Consider the following 24,796-nt stretch of genomic DNA (forward strand, 5'->3'; position numbering starts at 1 on the left):
TTGGTGTAGTTAGATTCTCACAGCTGTTGTCCTCCTTTTCTGAATTACCTATTTTGTCTCATCCTGGGATATCATGATAAAATTATATCATGCGACTTCATTATGGGGTGGGGATGGTAGGTGGAGACTGAATGGTAGATATCTCACACTTCTGCAGTCTGGAATTTCCTGAAGTGTTAGAAGTGCCCAATAAACCTGGAAACTGTAAAATCTTGGTGTGCTATTATAAAGATGAAAATTATGAAACATTTTAAATTAGAAAATTTGGGTGGGCAAAAAGAATAGAAATTGCACAGACCTGCCAAAGATTTTTTTTCTCTAAAGATAATTTAAAAGTTGCAAAAGTTTAGGATAATTTTAAAGCCTTCTTTAAATTTTTTAAAATTATGGAGTCACTTTTCAAATTCAGAAAGTAGGTACGTGATCAGAAGAGTTTTCAATAGCTGTATAATTTAGCTACTTCTGTCATTGGAATCACCAGCAAAGCAATTAAATTAAGCAGGAAATTTGGAAGGTAAAAGCTAACCTTAGGGGTGCCTGGGTGGCTCAGTTTGTTAAGCGACTGCCTTTGGCTCAGGTCATGATCCCAGGGTCCTGAGATCAAGCCTCACGTTGGGCTGCCTGCTCAGCAGGGAGCCTGCTTCTCCCTCTCCCTCTTCCTGCCGCTCCCCCTGCTTGTGCTCTCTCTATCTCTCTGTCAAATAAATAAATAAAATCTTTTAAAAAATTAAGAAATAAAATAAAAGCTAACCTTAGTTATTTTATATAGCTTAGCTATTTTACATAGGTTTTTCTGTACAATGAAAAGACATTTGATTAGGAAAGATAAATGTCCAGATTGGAATTTAGAAATGCAGATTCATTAAATTTGATTTTATTTTAGAGGCTAAGTAGGAAACAGCTACTTTGTTATTGTGAAGAGGCTATTATGTTTAAATATTCCTCTTAGATTTTTACTACCCAGAAGACTCAGTATATATATATATATATACTGGTGGGAGCTTTCTCCCTCACAAAGAGCATCCTAATGGAGATGTATGACTGTGCCATTACTATTGCTGACGTGAATATTTGCCTCAAAATTTAAGCCTGTGGCTCTAGAAGCTGCTATAAATACTCTAAAATAATAATATTGTGAGTATTTATATATCATTTTAAGGTATGTTTTTTTGTTTTTATTCTATGTATACTAGAAAAATGACTTACAATTTGCATAATTGTGGTAATTGGCTAAAGCTGTTGAAATGTGAGGTTTCTAAAGTCAGTAAGAAGAGCAAAATGGATGTGATCATTTGTGGCATTCTTGGTTTGAAATAGTTTTGATGTTATATTATCATTTCATATGTTTAAGTGGTTTTAATGTTGTCACTATAATGGCACCTAATTAATACATTCACACAGTATGTAAAAATGCACTCAGTGCCACAAATTCTCCTGCTGCTACATTTATTTATAGCAATGTACACTGCTTAATGCGTGCTTTTATTTGAAAAGCATTTTTGTACATGTTTGCCATTTGCACTTTCTCTTTGAGTGTAGCCGACATTTTGCACCACCATTCAGTATGAGAGATCATCAAAGCAATTAGCTTAGAAGTACTCCATTTACCAAAGGATTAAAACTATTTTTGAAAATTATGGGTAAGATGGCTTAGAGATTATCTTAGGTCAGGTTCTGTAGAAGCAAAGCTGAGACAGGATGTTGGGCAATGCTCTCAGGAGAAGGATGTTAAGGGAAGAAAGAAAGAGGAGGGGAAAATGGCTCTGCATGGAGGTGATCTCAGTGGATGTGGGTTGCCGTTTGCCCCCACAGTGAAACTCTAGAGCATGAATGGTATTGCAGAGTTGGTTCCGTCATGAGGCAAGTAGGTTGGCCTTCTGTTCCCCCATGTCAGCCAAACTGGTTGCAGCTGCCCTCAAAAACGGGTAGGAGAGAAACCTCCTGGGTGAGGCAGTTCCCATTTGGTCTGGGGCAATTCTCCAGAGAAGGGAGGTGCATCTGTGTATTATAAGCATCTTGGTGATGGGACTTCTAGCTAATAAGGGAGATCTGGCATGGTACCAACAGCATCCACTGAATAGATGAATGGCAACTTAAAAAAACGGACAATGTACTGGACCTCAATTCTGTTACTTTCCCCTCCTCAGCACACACTCGGCCATATATATCCACATTTGTAATCAAATAAAGGTGGAAAGTCAAACCATGTTCAAGTCCCTTTGATTAGAGAAACAGTTTAAAAGCATAAATGAAGACATGGACCTCAGGTCTATTCTTTTTTGTTACTTGTGGTGTAGTAATAGAGAATTTAAGTGGCTAACTCTGCTATTAAAATGCATTTTTGTTATCGTGAACAAAAATGAGTTCGAGAGAGGACATTAGGTATTACACATGAAGACTGGAGGGTGTTTTTAATGCCAAGTACACTCAGGCAAGTGTTTCCACAGGCTTAATACCCCTATATGAAATACTTTGTTTGCAGAAGCCTTTGACTGTCTATACACTCATAACTGATTCAGACAGAAGCAATACACTCATTGTGTTCAATGAATGAATTCATCTCAAATTATTTCTCTGCAATAGATTATTATGTCATACAGAAGAACTGTGGAGTATGCTTCTTCCTGGTAGAACACCTTCAACCCTCTTTTTCTTCCCATTACAGAGCTGTTAGTGAAGATTATCTTCTTTGAAAGATAATTTTCTCTTTCTTGCTACTTACCAGAATAATGAAATGCTTTACAAAAACTAGGTAACCGTGTATGAGGACAGTGGAATTCCCATTAGTATCACTGATTTAGAGAGGCTTTTATTCTATTTTAAATTGTCAAATATTTTTCAAGGGCATAGAAGACATATTATGAAAAATTCTTTGAATTGCACAATTAACTTTAAAGTAAAAGATCATTGATATAGTAGAAATAAACAATAGCAACTCTCCATCTTGGATCAAAAAAATACTTGTTGCTAATAATATTCGCTCTGATTGCATCTGTATTTGATTATTCCAATTTATTAAACAAGAATAACAATATGCAGATAAACCCAGAATAATAAAGAGACATTAATTCAGTTTAGAGTTCAAGCTGATATTGCAACCTTCCACTCTGCATAGGGCTTTGCTAATACCTTACGTAGAAGACAAACTAGGCCAGTGCCTAGGACTGTCCTGAAATGAAAAAGACATTTTGGAGCAGGGTGGACATGTTATTAGGTAGGGCCTTGAAGAGAGCTCCTATTTACAAATGATTTCTCCAGTGATCTGAAATTTAATGCCATTGATAATCTTCTCACTAACATTATCTAGTCTAAATCCCACAAAGCGAGAAGTTGAGAGGGTAAAGTAAATAATAATTTTAGACTTGTTTTAAAGTGAAACCTTAAGTAAGTGCTTTCCTCAGGCCTTAATTTCCTCTGTGTAATTGTTCATTTAACTGTCTACATTTGTGTTTTCCTCCAGGAATAAAAATTCCTTTTTAGTCTGTATGTCTTAATGATTTATTTCCCAGTGTTTGTTTATTTCACTCATTGGTCATGATTTTTTAAATATTCTTATAGGGAAGATAGAATAAATATTTTAAAAATATTATGTCACTTGGCAAACTTCTTGAAATTATGCCTGGAACTCCTGGCAAGACCAATAAAGGATTGAAGAACCCATTGTATTAGAATTTAGAACCTTTTCTATAGCAGACATATAATTTGGCTAATGTATTTTAAAAAACCAACCCCAGACTTCATTTTATGTAATCAGTACCATTTGCTAATAGCTTGAGCAGTTTGAGTTCCCTCAAACTCCCTGATTGCTTAACAATGTGTTGTGACGTTTTTATTGCTTCCAGAAACTTCCAGTTAAGTGAAGAAGACCACTGGATTTACCAGGCTGTTTTGGATCAGTATCCTGGAGATCTCTGTGGCAGAAGAACTCTGTATCTGAACATGTTACAAAGATATTTTCCTCACAAATCCAGGCATGATTTGGTGAGTGCTGGACCCTATATAACAACACGTTAAATTGCTTTAGTGGTCAATAATTACTAGGCAAAATTTATATTTTTAGGATGGTGCTCTAAAAATTATTTTTTTCCTACACTCTAGCAAATAATAGAATCATAGGTTGAAAGTCTCTCATTTTTCAAGTCTTATGGTCCATAAGAAGGTGGAGAACCACTCAAGCAATATTTATTCTTCTATGCTTACTTGCCCCAGAGATCTTTACTGTGACTTCCTGGGTTGCTCTGCCAGTATTTGACCTCTGGGTGTCTGGGCATTCACCTGCTCGCCCTCAGAGGTTCTGCAATCTCTAGCTCTTGCCTGAAAGTGGGGTGCCTGTTCCATCTATCTGCAGAGCCTGCCACACCCAGCCCTTCTAGTCGTGGGGAAGCCAGCACTTGCCTTGGGGGCTGGTGCCTACCTATGTCATCCCCACAACAACAACTCCACTTGATCCCCCTAGATGGGTATGAAACACAAATGCCCCAAATTAGAACTCAGAGTCATGACTGAAATTTCCCTGAGAAGGACCTGGGAAACTATTGTTTCACTCTTTAGTTCGTAAGGCCACAAAGACAAGAAAACAGAAGTTACCATGTCACCAATTAACTTTACAATAACTCACCTTAAAACATATATGTAAACAAACACATGTGAACTTTTAACTTTAAATGGGCCAGGCTATAAAATATCATCACATACTCTGCATTTTTGTAATTATTTTAAATTAAGCAAGTAACAACAATACCGACATGTGTATAGAATTTACCTTATGTCAGTCATATGTAAACTCCTATAACATGCATAACAGTGAATGAAAGAGTACTATTTTTATTCTGTTTTACAGATAAAGAAACTGAAGCAAAGGTCACACATCTAGTATGACCATCCTCTCTTATCCCCCAGTCCCCCACCCAACAATTACTTGTTTTAATTTGATCTTTATTTTATAGCAGATACCTGTTATGTAAAAAACATGCTATATAATAAATAATTTGCTCTAGATTTTTTTAAGTTTTAATTTATTAAGTTAGATCTTTCTTTTTATTCCCTGTTGATTCTCTTTGTTTCTGTGACCAGCTATCAATTTTAATTTTGTAGTTTTTTGTATTTACCTATTAACGTGATAAAGATTTTTATACTCACTTCTTATATTGGGTTGATTAGTATGCATTTCTGCATGGCGTATGCTTCCTTTCTTAGTGTTTGACAGATTCCAAGTATATTTTTGGCTTTTGGGAACAAAGCTCAGAAGTTTCCAGAACATATTTTAGTAGCTGATATTTGGTTTCATTGAATCCATAGCCTGTTTCATCATGTACCTAATTAACCATACCTAGACTATTATTTTAGGACAACCTTATCCTGCTTGCTAGATTCTTTTCTTACACCACTTAGGGGTTAAATAATGTATCAGATTCAGAGATGTGGTCTATACTGGCAAGATAAAGAATTATGTAGGTCACTGGCTCTCAATTTCAGGAGACACAACTTTATATAAGGAGCATTTCAGAATCACCTACAAAGATTTTTCAAACGACTCAGGCAATCTCCATTCCTGTTCTTCCCCTCAAGATTCTGAGATCTCTTGTGGTTGGGATTCACTGCCAACAGGAACTACGAGTACCCATGTGAGAATGTCATGTCCATCAGGACAATAGGATGGGAAGAACTAATATCACCGCTGTAATTCCTTCAAGTTTAGACATCCTAAAACCTGAATATTTCAGTAACCAAGGACAAACTGAGTTTTGGGGATTATGATAGCAATTTATGTTTATTAGCATGTATCTAAGTGAAGCACTTGAAGTAATTGTTAAAATACCCGAATTAATTAAAAGATGGAGTATCTTTGAAATTATATACAGGGGTAGTAATTCTTTCTGTGAATAGATTCACTGCCATGTAGACATGGAAGATGTTTTAGGGCCACCTAATCAGACTCCATCCCATACGAGGAAACTAAGGACTTAGAAATATTAAACAACTGGTCCTTAGTCACCAGTTAGCCACAGGCTCAGAACTCTGGGACTGGCACCTGGTCCTGGTTGCGGCATTCACTATTAAGCTGTTTGTCCCCAATTTTTCAAAATTATTGGTTATAATTCATTTTATTCATTTTTGTAACAATGACATAAAGTATAGGCTCAGTTTCATAGTAAGTGTTTGCCATCTATTATCTTTTCAGGTGGAACATGAGAAATATTGTGATCAATATCACTTTGCCAGGGAGCAGCGAAGGATCCTGATATCACATTGGAATGAGAACAGGAGAGACTTTATCCAGAAGGCTGTGCTGACCCTTGCCGAGGCCTGTGCAGCACACGCAGTGGAGGACACGTTGGCTAAGGACAGGAGAAAGCAACAGGAACTGTGTGCTCATCTGAAAGCCAAGGTGAGATGCTCTGCTGACGGTGTTTCAGGATTTTCCCTGTCATTCATTTAAGAACTCAAACCCAACCTAAAGTTCAGTTTCTCTAAAAATTTTATTTTGGATAAAATTGTTAGTTTGAACCATATGAAATCGCAATTGTTTTAGATCAACAGTAGTCAACAATCAACAATTTCATATGGTTCAAGTTTATGTCTGTTTAAGACAGGTCAATGTTTAAGTCTGGATTGAGCGGTATCCAACACAAACTACAAATACCGCACACCAGAGAGAGGTGCCAGATGAAAATGCAGAATGTAATGATAGAGTAAAATCTGATTCTGGCTCAAACACTCTTGGACCTCTCAATCACATTAAAGATGTAAAAAAAGGTAAAATTACAAAGATGAGAGAGGATTTGTGAAGAGACACGTTGGGGAGAGCTTGATGGGCAAAGTGAAAGGTGGAGTGGATGGCGTGTTCCTCTTCCTCAGACCCAGTGAGGGGGCCCCCATAACCTTGGAGGGGTTAGTGGGGAACCCCTGCAGTTGGAGCTTGAGGACTGGTGTCTGATGGTCACAGGGAACTAGAGGAGCTGCCTCCATGGCAGAATTGAAAACAGAGATGGCTGCTGTGTTGGGAATAATTGCATTCCCCAGACTGGTCACTGGTGCATGAGTCCTGGAGGCCCCATGTGGATATAGTCTCCCTTGGAGCGTTGGCTGGACCATTAAACAAACTGTATTGAGTACAGCATAACTACAGTAAAGTATACAAACTTTATTTATTTTTATTATTTTTTTAAAGATTTTATTTATTTATTTGACAGAAAGAGAGAGAGTCAGAGCACAAGCAGGGAGAGCGGCAGGCAGAGGGAGAAGCAGGCTCCCCGCTGAGCAGGGAGCCTGATTCGGGGCTCGATCCCAGGACCCTGAGATCTTGACCTGAGCTGAAGGCAGATGCTTAACTGACTGAGCCACCCAGGCGCCCCCACAAATCTTTACTTATTGATAAATGACATGGTAGGAGAATGATGGCACAACAAGAAGTTTTATTCTATGGGTAGAAAAAAAAATAATCTGCAATTAATAGTTATACCACAGCAATTAACAGCATGTAAAAAGAAATGTCTCTTTTAAAGCATTAGAGGAAAAATGCCTGCTCTGCATATTTTTAAAGAAAAAGATATTATATTGGGCATTGCATAAGCTTGGGACCTAGAAGGAATAGAAGCTGCATCAAGCCTGAACCACCTATGGTGGGCTACAGAGCTAATGCACATTTCATGAATTTCAAGCAGACTCCCCACTGAGTACGGAGCCCGGATGGGGTGAGGGGCTCCAACTCACGACCTTGAGATCACGACCTGAGCCAAAACCAAGAGCTGGGCACTCATGTAGGGCTTTTTTTCTTATTTCTTAGACCTGTATAACATAAGAATATTCCTCTGCTCACCTCCCCTGACCCTGATCTTTTTTATGAGCTTTCTGTGGAGAAAAGCCTGTAAGGGGGTGTAAATTCCCCTCTGTCTGTAACTTTCACGGGTTCTATACTCTCTGCTCTATGACAACAGCAAATTATAAAAATTTAACTATTGACTTATTACAGAGTATTAGCTACAATCTTCTTACCCACTTACATGGTGGCCTTGTCTTTTCCAGGTGCTCTGTCTCAAGTAAGCTAGTTTCCGTATTGCCTCTCTCCTTGGAAACATCTGCCTTTCTTTAAATCTCAGGCTTATTTGCCCTGTGGCCTCAGTCCTCTGATGGGTTCAAGAAAAGTTCTGATATAGCTTTTCCTTGTGCTTAAATTGGGAGGCAACATTCTTTCCAGCTTCTTACATTCTAAATGGAACCTGGAAGGTCCTCATGAAATACTATTTATCAATCTTGTATGTGCCCTGCTTAAGAAATCATTGCCTAGTAGCACAGGGTCATATTCAAAGGCAGCCTGTCTGAGCTTTTTCTTCCCAATAGGACTCCTGCTAATGGGGAGGGGACCCCCCCAAAAGTGGGGTGGAACAGCACTAATTGGGAACCTGATAGGTGGAAGAGAAGCAGTTAGACAAAGGAAAATGTAAATGACCCACATCAGGGGAATGTTTCCAGGAATGTTTCCCAGCTGGCAATCAAGGCAACAAAACTGGTAGGAGGGCAAGAATCAGCATTAACCACCTGCAAGGTTTACTTGGGGACAGCATCAGTCATCAGGCTAATGACAACTCTGCTGGCCTCTCCTATACATCTTGTCCCCTTTTCCCTCCTACCCATGGACTCTGATGGTCTAAGCATCTAGGGAATGAAATGAGAGGTCATCATCTGAATAAAGAAGGAAGAGTTGATTAATCTCTTGGAACTGGGCAATTTGATTTTGAATCAAGACTGTATTTTGTGACTTAAAGTGACTGTAGGACCCTGTGAAACCCAAGGGTGAGCCATGGGTTCTGCTTAGTTTTCATCTAGTGGCAGGAGAAATATCTAAATGGGGGACAAGAATAATGCTGTGTTTTGATTATTTGCCATGTATCATGCTGTTCAGTGTATTGGGTATACTCTATGAAGTGTTCCCACATCTCAGGCATTCTAACAGATACTCTATAGGCATTTGATCATATTATCCCCAGTGACAAACCTGAGATGTGCAGGGGTTGCTGCCGAGTACCCACCCGCGGAAATCAGGGACTTGGTTTCTGAAAGCAATATAATATGGCATCTGCTCAGAGACCCATGGTCACAAGATGGTGAACAAACATCTCTGAACTTTTGGAGATGAAGCCTCCAAAGAGTAAATATGAAACAGAGAGTGGTGGAACATAAAGTAAATTGTGATGCAAAATGGATTCTATTTCCCATAGAGATGGTGGTATCATTGGAGTTTGTGTTCCTGATCAAGGACTGAGGCTCAATAAATTATAGCTAGCAACAAAAGTATATCATAAAGGAAAAGGAGTAATCCTATCAATTCTATAGGAATTTAAAATATTAAATTATGCTCAATTTTTTTACCTGGAAGGAAACTTGGAGATTTATCCCCATCCTTCATTTTACGAGTCTAAAAGCTGAAGTCCTGAAAGATAAAGTGACTTCCCTAAGGTTCATGCCAGCTCATTTGATTTGAAATTCAATATTATCTCGGGCCTACACAGCTTTGCATACAAGAATCTTACAAAATAATAGAAGATATTTATTATACTGTGAGCCCCAGTGCACTATAAAATAGACCCACAGAATGTGAAAAATATTACTTCATTGTATCATAAATTTGACCTTTCTAAAACTAACATCCTAGCTATAATAAACATTAATTAAACGTTTAACCATAATTTTGTTCTTAGTCTTGGAATTTAAGAAGGCTTTTGGGGGATGATTTACATGATTCATGCCTTTTAAGAAAAGTGTTAAAGGAATTTTGAAATAATGAGTTTCCTCACTCTCTTTCTCTCCTTCTCTATTTAATTTTGGTTTTCTATCAGTAACGGATGCTGTAGCAAGTAGAGAACTCTCACCAGAGTGGAGAGAGGAAAGCAGGGAAGTAGAACTCTCATTCTGCTACCACAAAGCTCTCTCTTTGATCCCCGAAAATCTCTCGGACTACCAGACCTTCCCAAGCATCCAGCCTAAACCACTCTGTTAGCTGTGCACTTGATTTTTTGGCATGCTAGTCTATACCATGGCTGGGGAACTTCATTCCCATATCTGTCTTACAGTTGTCTTTCTCTGCATCCATGCTCAATGGCCAAGTGCTACTAAGGAAGAGTCAGCTTTACCTGGACTCGCAATGCCACATGAGAGGCCTTAGTCCTATCCTTAGTTCACCAATTCTCCCCATTCCTCTTATGATTGTTTCAAAAGGTCACCAGTTCTTTCAATACCCTTAACCTAATGCCATACACCATCCCCCTCGAGCCCCCAGGAGACAACCCACCTCTATTTTATCAATAAAATGAAGTCATGGAGTTGTGAGATAGATCCCTAATTCCTGCCCCACCCTATGTCTTTATGTCTCCTGCTAGTCCCCCCACTTCCTTCCTGATGCAAGATGCAATGCCTTCTATGTGCTCATATCCAGTCCTTCCCCCGGTGTTTGGGACTCTAACCCATTTAACCACTTTAGGAACTTGGTTCTGATTATCTCCTTTTATTACTATTTTTCTTTCTTATCCCAGGATTTCTCCCAGCCTATAAGTATGGTTAAGTCTTTCTTATTCAAATCATACCTTCTCTTAGGGTGCTGGGGTGGCTCAGTCAGTTAAGTGTCTGCCTTTGGCTCAGGTCATGATCCCAGGGTCCTGGGATCAAGTCCTGCATCAGGCTCCCTGCTCAGCAGGGAGTCTGCTTCTCCCTCTCCTATACCCCTCCTCCCTGCTTGTGTTCTCTCTCTCTCATGCTCTCTCTCTCAAATAAATAAAGTATTAAAAAAAAAAAAAAAACCCTTCTCTTGACTCTAGCTCTTGGGCAGTCCCTAATCTCTATCCTTTTCTTCGAAATCAACCATTTGAAAGAATAATCTGTATTTTCTCAGGACTTCTGACCTCTCTACTCTACCAAGATCCTCTCCTCTCTCCAAGGTCACCGGTGACCTCTCAATTACCTAATCCGGTCAGTGCTCTTCCATCCTTATGCTAGTAGACCTCTCTGCTTCATTTCTCATTGTTGACCATGTACTCTTTGTTCTAAAATATTATTTCAGCTTCTAAAATATTATTCTGTTTGCCATATCTTAGTCTGCCTGTGTATTTGTCATCATCTGCACAATCCTAAAACCCTGGTATCCTCAAGTTTTCTGTCCTTGCTCTTTGCTCTTCTCTCATTACTTCACTGGCTCCTAACCCCACTTATGTTTTTACCTATCTTTATACACTAATTACTCTCAAATCTTTTTTCCCATCTCTGAGTAGCTCTCTCTTGAACCTCATTTATCCATCTACATACTGATTATATCAACTTAAAAGTCTACAGATGCCTCAAAGTCAGTGTCCAAAATGGGAATTTTTGTTTCCCTCCAGTAAATTTGCACTCTTTTCTTAAAACTTATCTTAGCTTCCTCTTCTCCCTCTGTCACCCCCATAGCTATTTACCAGCTTTGGAAATTTTCTCTCTTAACTTTCTACCCTATCCTTTCTATCACTGGGCCTGTCCATTGTTCCTGGACTATTGCAGTGGGCATATTATGGTTATGCTTCACATCCTGCCCTTCTGAATTTTTCCCCCTAAATGGCAAGCAGAATGCTATATCTAAAATGCAATTTGGGTTATGCCCCCCTTGAAGATAACTCCTTGATGGCACCCTTTGCTTATAATAATGGCCAAACTTCCTGGCATGGCTTTCCAAGTCCTCAATAACATGGACCCCAGCTCCCTTTCCAGCCTCCTTTCTTGACACACTCCACTTCACACTTTACAATTTAGAAATGTCAAACTCCTTGTAATCCACTCCCACTCTACCTCTGCCATTGCACCGTACATTTTGTTTCCTGACTGTACCTTTGCTCCTGCTGTTGTTGATTTTGCCCAGAATGCCTCTCTTACCTTCCTTTGTCTGGCTAATCTCACTCATTTTCAAGATTCTTGGTCAGATTCAATCCACTCTTGGTTCTCCCTCACCCTTTGTATATAGCCCTGACTTGACAGTGATTGTGGCACACTGGAAAATCTATGTCCCCTCACAAATACAAGCAGGAACCCCATCTTATTCATCTTGGTGTAACATACACCCCTTCCAACTCCGCTATCCCTTCACCTCCCATCCCAATCCACCACTCCCTGCAACTGTTGCAGATTTTTTAGTGCTTGGAACATAGTAGGTACTCAGTAATTTTTGTTGAAGTGAAGTGTATAATAAGCCTTAGGCATTTTTTTCCCTCTTCTTCTCAATACCTCCTGATATAGTACTATTTTCACTATCTTCTTTCTACCTGAGAAAGCTAGCTGTAGAAACAAGTATGTGGATGTGCGAAGTCATTAAGAAGTAAAGTATGTCTTAATTGTCAATATTGAATATGCTGAAATCTCAAATGTGGTTTTATTTTATTTATTTTAATTTATTTTATTTTATTTAAGTTTCACTTAGTTAACATACAGTGTAATATTGGTTTCTGGAGTAGAATTCAGTGATTCATCACTTACAGGCAACACCCAGTGCTTATCTCAAAAAGTGCCTCCTTAATATCCTTCACCCATCTATCCCATCACCCCACCCATCCTCCTCCATCAACCCTCAGTTTGTTCTCTATCATTAAGAGTCTCTTATAGTTTATTTCCCTCTCTCCCTTGCCCCCCTCCCATATGTTCATCTGTTTTTTTTCTTAAATTCCACTTATGAATGAGATCATATGATATTTATCTTTGACTGACTTATTTCACTTAGCATAATACACTCTAACTCCATCCACATCATTGTAAATGGCAAGATGTCATTCTTTTTGATTGGCTGAGTAATATTGCATTTTGTGTATATATATATATATATATATATATATATATATATGTATATATATACCATATCTTCTTTATCCATTCATCAGTTGATGGACATTTGGGCTCTCTCCATAGTTTGGCTATTGTTGATAATACTACTGTAAACATCAGGGTGCATGTACTCAAATGTGGTTTTAAAAATAAAACCTGGTAACCTATAAAACTGAGGTACATTTTAGGCATGAACAAAGCTACCAGACACTTTTCCACTCTTCTCCACTTTATCTTACTTTTGTGCTTCTTGCCCCATAGGCTGATTGGCTCACCTAATCGAGAAGCCATAGTAGTTAAAGAATCAGATTGTGATGGCATAGAAGATACTTTTTTGAATAAATACCATTTAGACACCCTTTTCACATTTTGATAGTTTCTCATAGCATCAACTCCTTTCATAATCTCCCTTCTCCATAGATTGCAGGCTCCTTTACTGATGGAGAACAGACTTGGACTTAGGTTTCACAAATCTGATGGTAAATGGTAATTTAATTTAAAATAGAGAGTTCTTTGAGGTCCAATCTCAGTGATAATGAATAGTTGATATGATAAACAACTATAAAAACTGAGCAAAATACTTTTTAAAAACCTGTTTGCAGGCATTGGACAAAAAGTGCATAGATAAAATTCTTGAAATAAAAAAAGCTTTGAAGTTGAGCCCTGTATTCACACAATAAAAATGGTCAAACATTCAAAGAAACAGGAAAAAGTAACTGATAGATAATCAAGGAATAAAACAGACTCAGAAATGATGTAGCTATTGTAGTTAAAAGACCCCAAAAAAGACATTCTAGAAATGAATGCAAAATATAATACCTGAAATTAAGAACTCATTGGATGGCTTTAAGAGGAGATTAGACATAGCAGAAGGCAGAATTAATGAACTTGAAGACAGGTTAATAGAAAATATTCAAACTGAAGCATATAAAGAGAAAATAATAAAGTGAAGAGCAGAATAGAGAACATAAGAGAAATATGGAACATAGCAAACAGTTTTTTTTTTTTTCTTAAAGATTTTATTTATTTATTTGAGAGAGAGGATGAGAGGGGAGAGAGAGCACATGAGAGGGGGGAGGGTCAGAGGGAGAAGCAGACTCCCTGCCGAGCAGGGAGCCCGATGCGGGACTCGATCCCGGGACTCCAGGATCATGACCTGAGCCGAAGGCAGTCGCTTAACCAACTGAGCCACCCAGGCGCCCCAGTTTTAATATATATGTAATTAAAGCCCCGGAAAGAAGAGCAAGAGAATGAAATAGAGGCAATATTGAAGAAATCACATCCAAGAAGTTCACAATTTGACAAACAACATCCATGTGTATTTTCAAGAAGCTTAGCAAACCTCAAGATGGATAAATACAAAGAAAATAATACTGAAGCACATGATAAACTACTGAAACAAAAGGTAAAGAGAAAGAGTTATGTGAAGAGACAGATATGGCATGGAGATCCATCTTGTTGGTGCGATCAAGAGCAAAAGCAGCATGTCCTGGCATCAGTGGTGATGGCAGTAACTTCCCAATTGTGTCAGAGTCAGTATGACCTGACCAGGTCTGTGATATGTGGTTCTGGATGTTATTCCTAGAAGCTTAGTTTAGAGCTTGCTTTTCTGACCCTTCCAAAGACTTTGTGAACTTTCTAAAAATCCTGCAATTAATATTTTCCTTCTTAAACTAAATAGGGTGGATTCTGATGTGTGCAACTAATAACTCCAACCCAGATGATGTCTGCATTCTGCTATGCTATTCTAACTTGCCAGCTTGCTGACTGCAAGTTAAGATGAGCAGGAGTCACAATCAATAATGACCCATCACTTACCTGGTTCAAGCTGGAATTGATCCCATAGAGGACCATCTTAAAGGGAGAAGTGGCCACAAAAAAGCTTACCCATAAGTCACATGGCTTGAGTGACTAGATGCCAAAGGGAAAGGAAATTTTCACCACATGATAACAATCTATCAATGTCCATAGTTGTAATTCATTTTTATTTATATATCTGATATCATCTCAGGGGGTTTTTCCTTCGTAATGGGAGATATAGGGAAGTTTCTTCTTGGGCATTAACGATGCTCATATTACGTGCTTCCTTGATCAGAAAAGGAAAAAAAAAACAATGTAATTGGAAAAACTTAGATGTCTAGTTTATCACAGGAACTGGCAAGGATTCAGTAGTTTCTGCCAATTTAGGGAATTTGTTTATGAATATCTTGGTGTGGTCAACTGTGCCATGCACCATCAGCATAATCAGTGTTATCGGTGAATCTCTTGCATTACTGGCTTCCCTATAGTCTCTGCAGTTGGGGACATTCACAGAGAAGTTCACTGTGGCTAACCATGGGTATAATACTGGCAGAATCGAGAGAGCTCTGAGGAACCATAGGCATCAATGCTAGAGTGATTTTTGTTCACAGAGGCAGATGGTATTTCCTCTATACAGCTATATTATGCTATCTGTGGCTCTTGGCAGGTAGCTAATTGAAATTCCACAGGGCTTGGGGACTTGATGAATCTATGTATTAGTTCCAAGTAAAATAGTCAGACTAACCCTACTCTTTTTTTTATTTTATTATGTTATGTTAATCACCATACGTTACATCATTAGTTTTTGATGTAGTGTTCCATGATTCATTGTTTGCGTATAACACCCAGTGCTCCATGCAGAACGTGCCCTCTTTAATACCCATCACCAGGCTAACCCATCCCCCCACCCCCCTCCCCTCTAGAACCCTCAGTTTGTTTCTCAGAATCCATAATCTCTCATGGTTCATCTCCCCCTCCGATTTCCCCCCTTTCATTTTTCCCTTCCTGCTATCTTCTTCTTCTTCTTCTTTTTTTTTTTTTAACATATAATGTATTATTTGTTTCAGAAGTACAGGCCTGTGATTCAATAGTCTTACACAATTCACAGTGCTAGCCCTACTCTTAAAATGTCTTAGTTTTAAAAAGCATATTTGTCTGCACTGAGGTCTATTTAGTAAAGTCTAAAAGAGGCCGTACTTTTTAATGTTCTTTAAAATGAATGCCTTATATTTTAGTGGCAAGTCATAAAAACATCTAATAAGATGTTTTACAAGTGAGGATACTTGTTGTGACATATATGTTTACATTTTAGAATGAGTTTATGCAATATAACTTTAGGCAAACATAATCACAAGGACTGGGTAATTTAAGAGAAGAAGCCACAACTTGGGGTTGGAAAGCCAGGAATTTTTAAATTCCTATTAAAAATAAATACATATTTACTAGAAAAAATTTTAAGTGTGTCTCATTTAACAGAATGGAGAATCCAGAAATAGACCCACACATCTATGCTCAGTTGATTTTCAACAAAGATACAAAGTCAATTCAGTGGAGAAAGAGTAGTCTTATGAACAAATGGTATGGGAGCCATTGAATATCCAGATGCAAAAAGAAATGAACCTTGATACATACCTGTGCTCTATGCAAAAATTAACTCAAAATGGATCATTGATCTAAATGTAAAACTGAAAACTATAAAACACAGGAAAAGACAATAAAAGAGAAAAATCTTTATGACCTTGGATTGGGCAAAGATTTCTTAAATACAACACCAAATGCACTATCCCTAGAAGAAAAAGTTGATAAGCTGGACTTTCTCAAAATTAGGAATTCTGGGGTGCCCATGTGGCTCAGTGGGTTGGGCATCTGACTCTTGATTTCAGCTCAGGTCATGATCTCAGGGTGGTGAGATCAGCCCCATGTGGGGCTCCGTGCTCAAAGGGGCTCTGCTTCTATCTCCCTCTCCCTTTGCCCCTTCCTCTGCTAGCACATTCTCTCTCTTTAAAATAAGTAAATAAATCTTAAAAAAAATTAAGATCTTCTGCTCATTGAAAGACATTGTGAAGACAATAAAAAGACAGGCCTCCCACTAGGAGAAAATATTTGCAAATCACATATCTGATAAAGGGCTCATATCAGAGTTAATGAAGAATTTTCAAAACTTAATAATAAGTAAATAAACAACTCAATAAAAAAAAACAGTCACTTCACAAAAAAAGCTATTTGGCAAATATGACATGAAAAGATGCTCAATATCATTAGTCACTAGACAGATGCAAATTAAAACAACAATGGGATATTACTATGTATCTATTAAAAAGTCTAAATGACCATGCCAAATATCGACAAAGATGTGGAACAACTTCAACAACTTGAATCTCATACATTGCTGCAAATGTATGCAATGATGCGTATATGATGCAATGGGATACAAAATGATACAATCACTTTGTAAAACACTTGTGCAGTTCCTCATGCTAACATACACTTACCACATTCCCCAGCAGTCCTACTCCTAGATGTTTACTTATTTAAAATGAAAACCTATGTTCACACAGAAACCTGTAAGTGACCATGTGCAGCGCCTTTGTCATTGCTAAAACTAGAAGCAACCCCATTACCCCAATGCCCTCAACTGGGGGAGGGATAACAAACTATGATACTTCCATACAATGGACTATTACTTAGCAATAAAAGTAATGAATATGGAAACATGCAACAACATGGACAAATCTAAAAGGTATTATAAGTGAAAAATGCCAGATGCAAAAGGTTGCATACTATGTGATTTCATTTATATGATCTTCTTGCAAAGAAAAGACTATAGGAACTGGGGAATGAGGGACTTCCCTAATCAGCAGGAAGAGGAGAAGGAGGCCACTTCCCTTCAAGTTAACTTTCCAGAAATTGCACTCTGATTCCACTTAGCTTCTCATGAACCAGCACTTACTCACACCTGCCATACATGACTGTAAGGTGAACAAGGTGGTCTGTTTTAGGTGGTTGATGTCCCACCCAAGTTAGGAGGTCACTACTATGAAAAAAGGGGAGAATAAATAAGAGGGATAACCAGCAGACTCTGGCTATGAGTTATCAGCAAGGGATTTGGGGTCCCTGCCTCCCTAAGACTCTACTTCTGCTTCAGGCATTCTCACAAAAGCTTATTATCTGTAAGGACAAACACAGGGTCCTTAGAGATGTACTGTTCTCTTGGAGGGCTGAGTCTCTGGTATTTTTTAAGGGAAACCTCAGGAAAAAAAAAATTTGGTTAAAGGGTAACTATAGTCTTTAGCTTCTCTTGTCCCCTTTGGTACCATCTACTCTTCTCCTCTCCATGCCTCTTCCACCTGCCCTTGCTATGTGATGACCAAATATTTGTAGAATAAATAAATGAAACTTTGTTTTGGAACTCACAGGATAAACCATGTCAAATTGCTGTTTTTGTAGGTCAGGAATGGCTAAATATTAGTACTATCCTATGGCAGGCACATCCTAATATATAGATAAGTATAAAGTGTGCTGGCTCCTTTTACATTATATATAATGGTATATTAACTGTGCAATGTTCTCTGGAGATCTAATTTTTATATGTATTGCAATAGATAAATGTGTTCTTCCTCCTCCACTCCACATTGTTTTCCCTGTGTTCACCTCCCACATTACATTTATTACATCTGATGCTAATGTTTGTATGTCTCTTGCTGGACTCTAAACATGTGAGAGAAAGATACATTTTTTATTTATCTTTATATCGCTAATGCCTAACGCCAGTTATAATCCATAATAGGTACTCAAAAAGCTCAGTATTGATTTCATGTACCCTTGAATAGGTTGTATTTGTATAAAATCGACTTTAATTTTTAAAAAGTGCTATGGGAAGAATCTTGTATACCCATTTCTGTTTTCTGACAATCTGCTTGTGTCTCATATTGTTCATATCTGGCTTTTATGTTTTTTCAATGTTGAAAACTTTTTTGCATTTTAAAATCAAATGGTATGGTATGGTATTATGGTATTAACTCATCCAAGGCTTTTTGAGACAATCCCCATATTTTTCACAACACCAGAGCTCATTCTGGTTTCTATATATACTTTTCTCCAACTAGAAACTCAGAGGGCAGATCTGTCTGGTTTAATAGTTTGCCCTTTTACCCTGGCATTGTTTGATTGGGGAAACTTTAGGCAGTGAATGAGAGGATAATTGGGTAGAAAAACCTAGTCCTGATTCCTTGCTCTTAGCTCCAGATGGAACAGGAACTCTTTTATCAAAAGAATTTCAAGTTTAGGATTAATGGTTAGTAAATGAACAGATGAGGGCATCTTTTTATGTGTCATGTATCTTCATAGACCTCTCTGAGTAATAATGGAGAAATTAAATATGTTAGTTATTAAAAGGAAATCTCTATGGTATATAAGTATCTTCCTACCTAGTGGAGCACTTAGTTCTCTGAACACAATGACTACTTGTCTCTTGTTACCAGGCTGATTCTTACCCATTAAATTCCCATTAGCCTATTTTCACTGCAGACTACTTGAGAAAATCCCCATTTTGCAAATGTCTAAAATAATGTATATCAAGTTTCTCCTATATTGTCTCATTATAACAAATGTTACATTTGTTTAAGGTGGTTCACTGGAAGTTCTTTTTTGTGTCACCCACAAAGTAGTGAAGGGATAAAGTTGAACAAAAAATGAGAAAATGATCTGTTGGTGCCTGAGGCATTTATAAGAAAAAGAACCAAATTTCTGGGCATGAAAGAACCATAAGAGATGTTAAGAGTGATTCTTCTGGGCTCTCTGCCTATTTCTTTACTTTCACAAAAGATGGAATTTGTAAAAGACATATGTTGAATGCCTGAGTATTTGAAAGTGACACAAGTTGCTTGTTACCAATTTCCTTAGTGATTATTAGAAAAATTACTTTTCTTTGTGTATAGCCTAACTCTCTCATTTACTCAGGCACCAAATATTTTTTGAGCACCTGCTTGTGCCAGGCACTGATACAGGCACTAGGCATACAGAGATGACTAAGATGCACAGAAAGATCTTAGATTCCAGTAGAAGAGAATGGTGTACAAATATAGTTACAATGGAGTGTGGTAAGTGTCACAGGAGAGTATGTATGAAAATTATGGGAGCATGGAGGAGGGTACATAGCAAACAGGGGGAGGCAGCAATAGTAAACCCTGGGAGAGGCAAGCATTTGAACTAAATCCTAAAGAATGGTATATATTAGCATGGTAAAATGAGAAGTGGGAAGACATTCTAAACACAGGACAGATGAGTCAGTCTCCTACAGATCAGAAACATGTTAGCATACAAAAGCATTTTGGTGTTTCCTGATCATAAATTGTGGTCCGGAGTAATGAAAGGGCTAGAGAGGTAAGTGTGTGCTAGATCTTGCAGAGATGTGCAATGTCAAGGAGCTGGAGTTGTAATCTCCATGTGGGATGAGAAGCCATTGAAGGGTTTTAGTAGGAGATCAACATGTTTTAAGATCAATCTGATAGTTTCAGGGAGGATTGATTTTATGGGGCGTGAACTAGAGGAGGGGAGGGAAGTTAGGTATCTATTGTCATAGTCTGGGTGAAAGATGATAGTGGTCTGAACTAGAGTGATGGAAATAGAGATGAAGAGGAAGGGGTAGAGGGATATTTAGAAAATTAAATGGATAGAACTGGGTGATGGAGAAAAAAAGAGCAAAAGGTGCCCAGGTTTCTAGCTTTCATTATTGGATGGAGGGGTTTGTTGATTCACTCAACAAATATTAAGTGAATGCTGAGTGTATACTGGCATTCTTTTAAGTACTAGGGAGTCAAACATGAAAAAGACCCCTAAATCCCAACCCTTGTATGTATATCAGTACTTACATTCTAATAGAAGTTAGGATGCTTAACAAGATAAATAAGTAAAATATATAGTGCAAGAGAGTAGTATTAGTGAGAAAAATATTAAGCAAAGGAAAGGATACAAACTGGGGGGTATGCTGTTGAATATTTAGTAGACTATCATTGAAAGGCCTTAGAGAGAAGACAACAGTTGAGTAAAAACTTGAAAGAGATGAGAGAGCAAGCTATGTATCTAGGGGAAATGTAACAAGGCAAACCTAGGCAAAGGGAATAGCAAGTGCAAAGACCCTGCCTACTGTACTTGAGGAACAGAAATGAGGATAGTGTGGCTGAAGGGAGCAAGGAATGACATGATCTGACATAAACAGTTTAAGAGGATCCCTCTGACTGTTGGTTTGAGAATAGGCTAGAGGGGCAAGGAAAGAAGCTGGCTGACCCATTTGGAGGCTTTTGCAGTTAGCCAGGCTAGAGATGATAGTATGAAATGTTAGTATATAACAACAACCTACACTGCCTGGCAGAGTATCCCCTGTGCCCAGTTCTTGCCAGCTGGTAGCCTCCTTCTTCCCTAGCTTGTTGTGGTGACCCCACCTCCTCAGCCTGCTGCTGTGCCTCAGCTCCCTTTCCTGTGTGACTCACCTTAACTTCCATATCTGCATCTTACTTGTCCCTCCAGGTCTGTCACATACCATGTAGTTCTTCTTCACCCCCTCCTCTCCAAGACTTCTGCCCCACCCCAGCCCCTGGCTGTGTGCTTCTCTTAGTCCCTTTCTTTCAGCCTCTACCCACAGTTTCCCTCTCAGGCTCTACCCTAACACCAACCCTCAGCCTCTGAATAGTATAAGCAAATTTTTGTGATAATCATTTCTCTGCTTTTACCACTGGATATGCATCCCTGAATAGTACAAATTAGTTTTGCCTGTGTTTGAACTTTTGTGACTAGAATCAAATAGTATGTTATTGCACTGTGCCTGGCATCTTTTCCTCTATGTTTCGTTGTTGTGTGTGACTGTAGTATACTACAACTTATTGATCCATTTTGCTAATGACGACATTTGGGCCATTTGCATGTTTAGAGTTTTTTTTTAGGGACTATGTTGCTATTAACATTTTTACACAGATGCCCTGGTACCACATTTTTGTGGAGAATACCTAAGAGTCGAATGCTGGGTCATAGCATATATGTGTTAACAACTTTGCAAGGTACTACTGCACTTTTTTCCCAAAGGGGTTGTACCAGTTGACCCTTACAGCACAATGCATACAAGTTCCCATTGTTCCACATTCTTGCCAATGCTTGTATTCTCAGATGTTTTCATTTTAACCAATCTGGTGGGTGTGAGCTGGTATTTTTTTGTGATTTTCACTTGCAGTTCTCTAATTTCTAATGATGTTGAGGGTCTTTTAGCATGTTTAATGACTATTTGGATTTCTTTTTTTTTTTTTTTTTAAAGATTTTATTTATTTATTTGAGAGAGAGAATGAGAGAGAGAGAGCACATGAGAGGGGGGAGGGTCAGAGGGAGAAGCAGACTCCCTGCCGAGCAGGGAGCCCGACGCGGGGCTCGATCCTGGGACTCCGGGATCATGACCTGAGCCGAATGCAGTCGCTTAACCAACTGAGCCACCCAGGCGCCCGCTATTTGGATTTCTTTGTAGAATTGCCTATTCAAATCTTTGGCTCATTTTTTTCCCTATTGGACAGTCTTTCTTATCAGTTTATACTTGTTCACTAAGTATTTTGGGTATAAACTCTTTGTGGGTTATATGTGCTTCAGATATGTTTTCCTACTCTGTATCTCTCATTTTCATTGTCTGAGTACTAACTTTCCACATAGGGGAGTTTTTAATTTTCAAGTAATGAACTTATCAACCTTTCTCTTTTGTGGTTAATGCTCTTATATTTGTGTAAAATATCTTTCTCTACCTCCAGGGCTGAAACTAGAATTCAAAAAAATTCTCTTAAAAATAAAAAATTGTTAGGACTAATTGCAACAGATACCTTAAATCCAATTATGGATCGCAAATAAATATTGTGAATGTGTTAAGACTATATCATTACTGAAAACTATTCCCAGGGCTACTACATGTTAGTTGTGCAAAGTAAATATAGAGCACAACTCAAGCACATTTGCATAAATTAAAGTTGGGCAGTGCACAGCCTAAATAACTAGTCACAGCAGGATTGACTATTTCATACAAAAAATCCTTTTGAGGAGTTGGAGAGCTACTCTAACGCACCATACACTTCTTTGGGGTGATGATGGTTATTCTTGATACTTAACAATTCACACCTACCAAATATTCCAAATTAGGCTAATGTTAATCATTTTTCTCTCTGACTCACAAACAAGAAAAATAATAGCTAACATTTATGAAATGTTTACTACATTTTAGGGACTATGCCATGTGATTTACATACATGGCCTCATTTAATACTTGATATAACACAGTAAGTTAGGTCTTTAATTTTCTCTATTTTATAAACAAGGAAACAGGAGCTTAGGGGAGGTAAGTAACTTGTCCAAGTTTAACAAGTTCATAAGTAATCTGGAGAAGATATGATCTAATATTTTCAGGCTTCCATTTCTTTGTCTGTCAAAGACAAGAGTTGGACTAAATTATCTCCAGTTCTAAAACTCTCGGATTTGCATGTAATATGCAATTTTAGTATCTCTGCTGTGAATTTGCATCTTTGAGTGAATTTCTAGTAATAGCTGCATAGGTTGGAATTTCTGTTTATAGGCTGATAATTAGTATGAAGCATCATACTTTTTCCATTAGTCATATTAACAGAGCATCTATTTTCCAGAACAAATGTGTGGCATTTAAAATAATGAGGTTTAGTCTGATCCGAGAGACCATTTCAAAGTCTGGTCCGGAACCATGATTATCGTGTATAAATGACCATTTTGGATGCCTACTTAGTTCACAGTATTTCATATGGCTGAAAAAACTCCTAATCAGTGATAATGGAAATGCCATTTTGTGTGTGTGAATGGAGTTGCAGCTCACCTAATGTAATACTTCATACTTAAAGTTGGTACAATTAGGTAATTTTGAACACAAACCCAGTAAACTTCCAATGCCTCATCCTGGCTGATAACACTCTTGAAAAAATTCAAGTTATATAAATAATTTATAACTAAATATCCCCATTTTATAGTTAATTAAAAATAAGTTTAATTTTTTGGAGAAATTAGGCATCTTTCTCTTTCTCTAAAAAAAGAAAACTTGTCGGGAATTTATAGGTATAATAGTAATACTTTGATTTTAAAGTGAATATTTGCTCAAGCCATAAACTTCTTTGGATACTAACAAGTACTGCTGATGATGTGCATGGGTGATTCTGTCTGGAACTTACATTGCAGGAGAAAAGCTCACCATAATATGTACCTTTTCAAAGTCATCATGACTACTTATACTTTTCCAAAGTAATAATAATTTCTCCAGAGACTTTTTTCAATTTAAAATTTCCCCATCAAGAATCTTTTACAAAATACTTTGAATAAATATAACGAACTGCAACTCTGACTTCCAGCTGTCACCAAAGGTCTCCAAAGAATGTACTTTGATTATAAAACTAGATTGACAGGGATTTGAAAAAAAAAAAAGAGACTCCAAAAAGTCACAGAACTGTTAGGCCCCTTTGTTCACATAAATTCCCTAGTATGAAGCCATAGAGAAGTGTTAATATCAGAAAGTTCTTTCTTTCTTTTTGAGAAAGGAAAAACCTAATTACTACCTAGAAGTGAGTGGCGTGGCTCCCACTCATGCATACTGATGCTCTGAATGGAAACCTATTATATTGTCGAAATCTAAACAATATAACAATCACAATTTAGTTATCTTCCTTAATTTTTCAAAATACTTTGACATATATATTTCTGTCATCAAAGCTATCTTAAGACAGAAGACAAATTATTACCCCTAAGCCCCAGATAAGGACATCGAGTCGAAGAAAATGAGCCTGTCAGAAGTGACGTATTTGGCATTTGATTTGGGACTAGAATTCATTCCGCAGAGTCTTACCACTGCCTTTTTCTAAAGACTACAGGATCACTTGCTGGGACATAGGAATAAATGGGAAAATGCTGCTCTGAGAAAAGCAAGGAAGTGTTCCTTCCTCTTTCTCCTTTTCTGTGTCCTTTTCCCTCAGTACTCATGCCACGGCAAAGTGAGTTGGCCTTGTTATTCCCAGCTGTATGAACATTTTGTTGCCACCTAGCTACCGATTTAAATAAATTCATATAAATCCATTTGATTCTATTGACTTGCCTCTTTCTTCTTGAATTTTCTCATCCTTGCTTCTGAGAA

General features: G+C 37.9%; 1 protein-coding gene across 1 annotated transcript in view; it reads left to right on the top strand.

Annotated features, from left to right (window-relative positions):
- Positions 1-24,796, top strand: part of CCDC148 (coiled-coil domain containing 148) — a 227,524-nt gene that overhangs the window by 98,660 nt on the left and 104,068 nt on the right. Inside the window, exons 9-10 of the mRNA XM_032410088.1 lie at positions 3,843-3,981; positions 6,182-6,388. Of these exons, the coding sequence (XP_032265979.1) occupies positions 3,843-3,981; positions 6,182-6,388 (346 nt within the window). The remainder of the gene's footprint in view (positions 1-3,842; positions 3,982-6,181; positions 6,389-24,796) is intronic.

Source organism: Phoca vitulina, unplaced genomic scaffold, assembly GCF_004348235.1.
Source record: "Phoca vitulina isolate PV1807 unplaced genomic scaffold, GSC_HSeal_1.0 scaffold1, whole genome shotgun sequence".
Classification (NCBI taxonomy): Eukaryota; Metazoa; Chordata; class Mammalia; order Carnivora; family Phocidae; genus Phoca; species Phoca vitulina.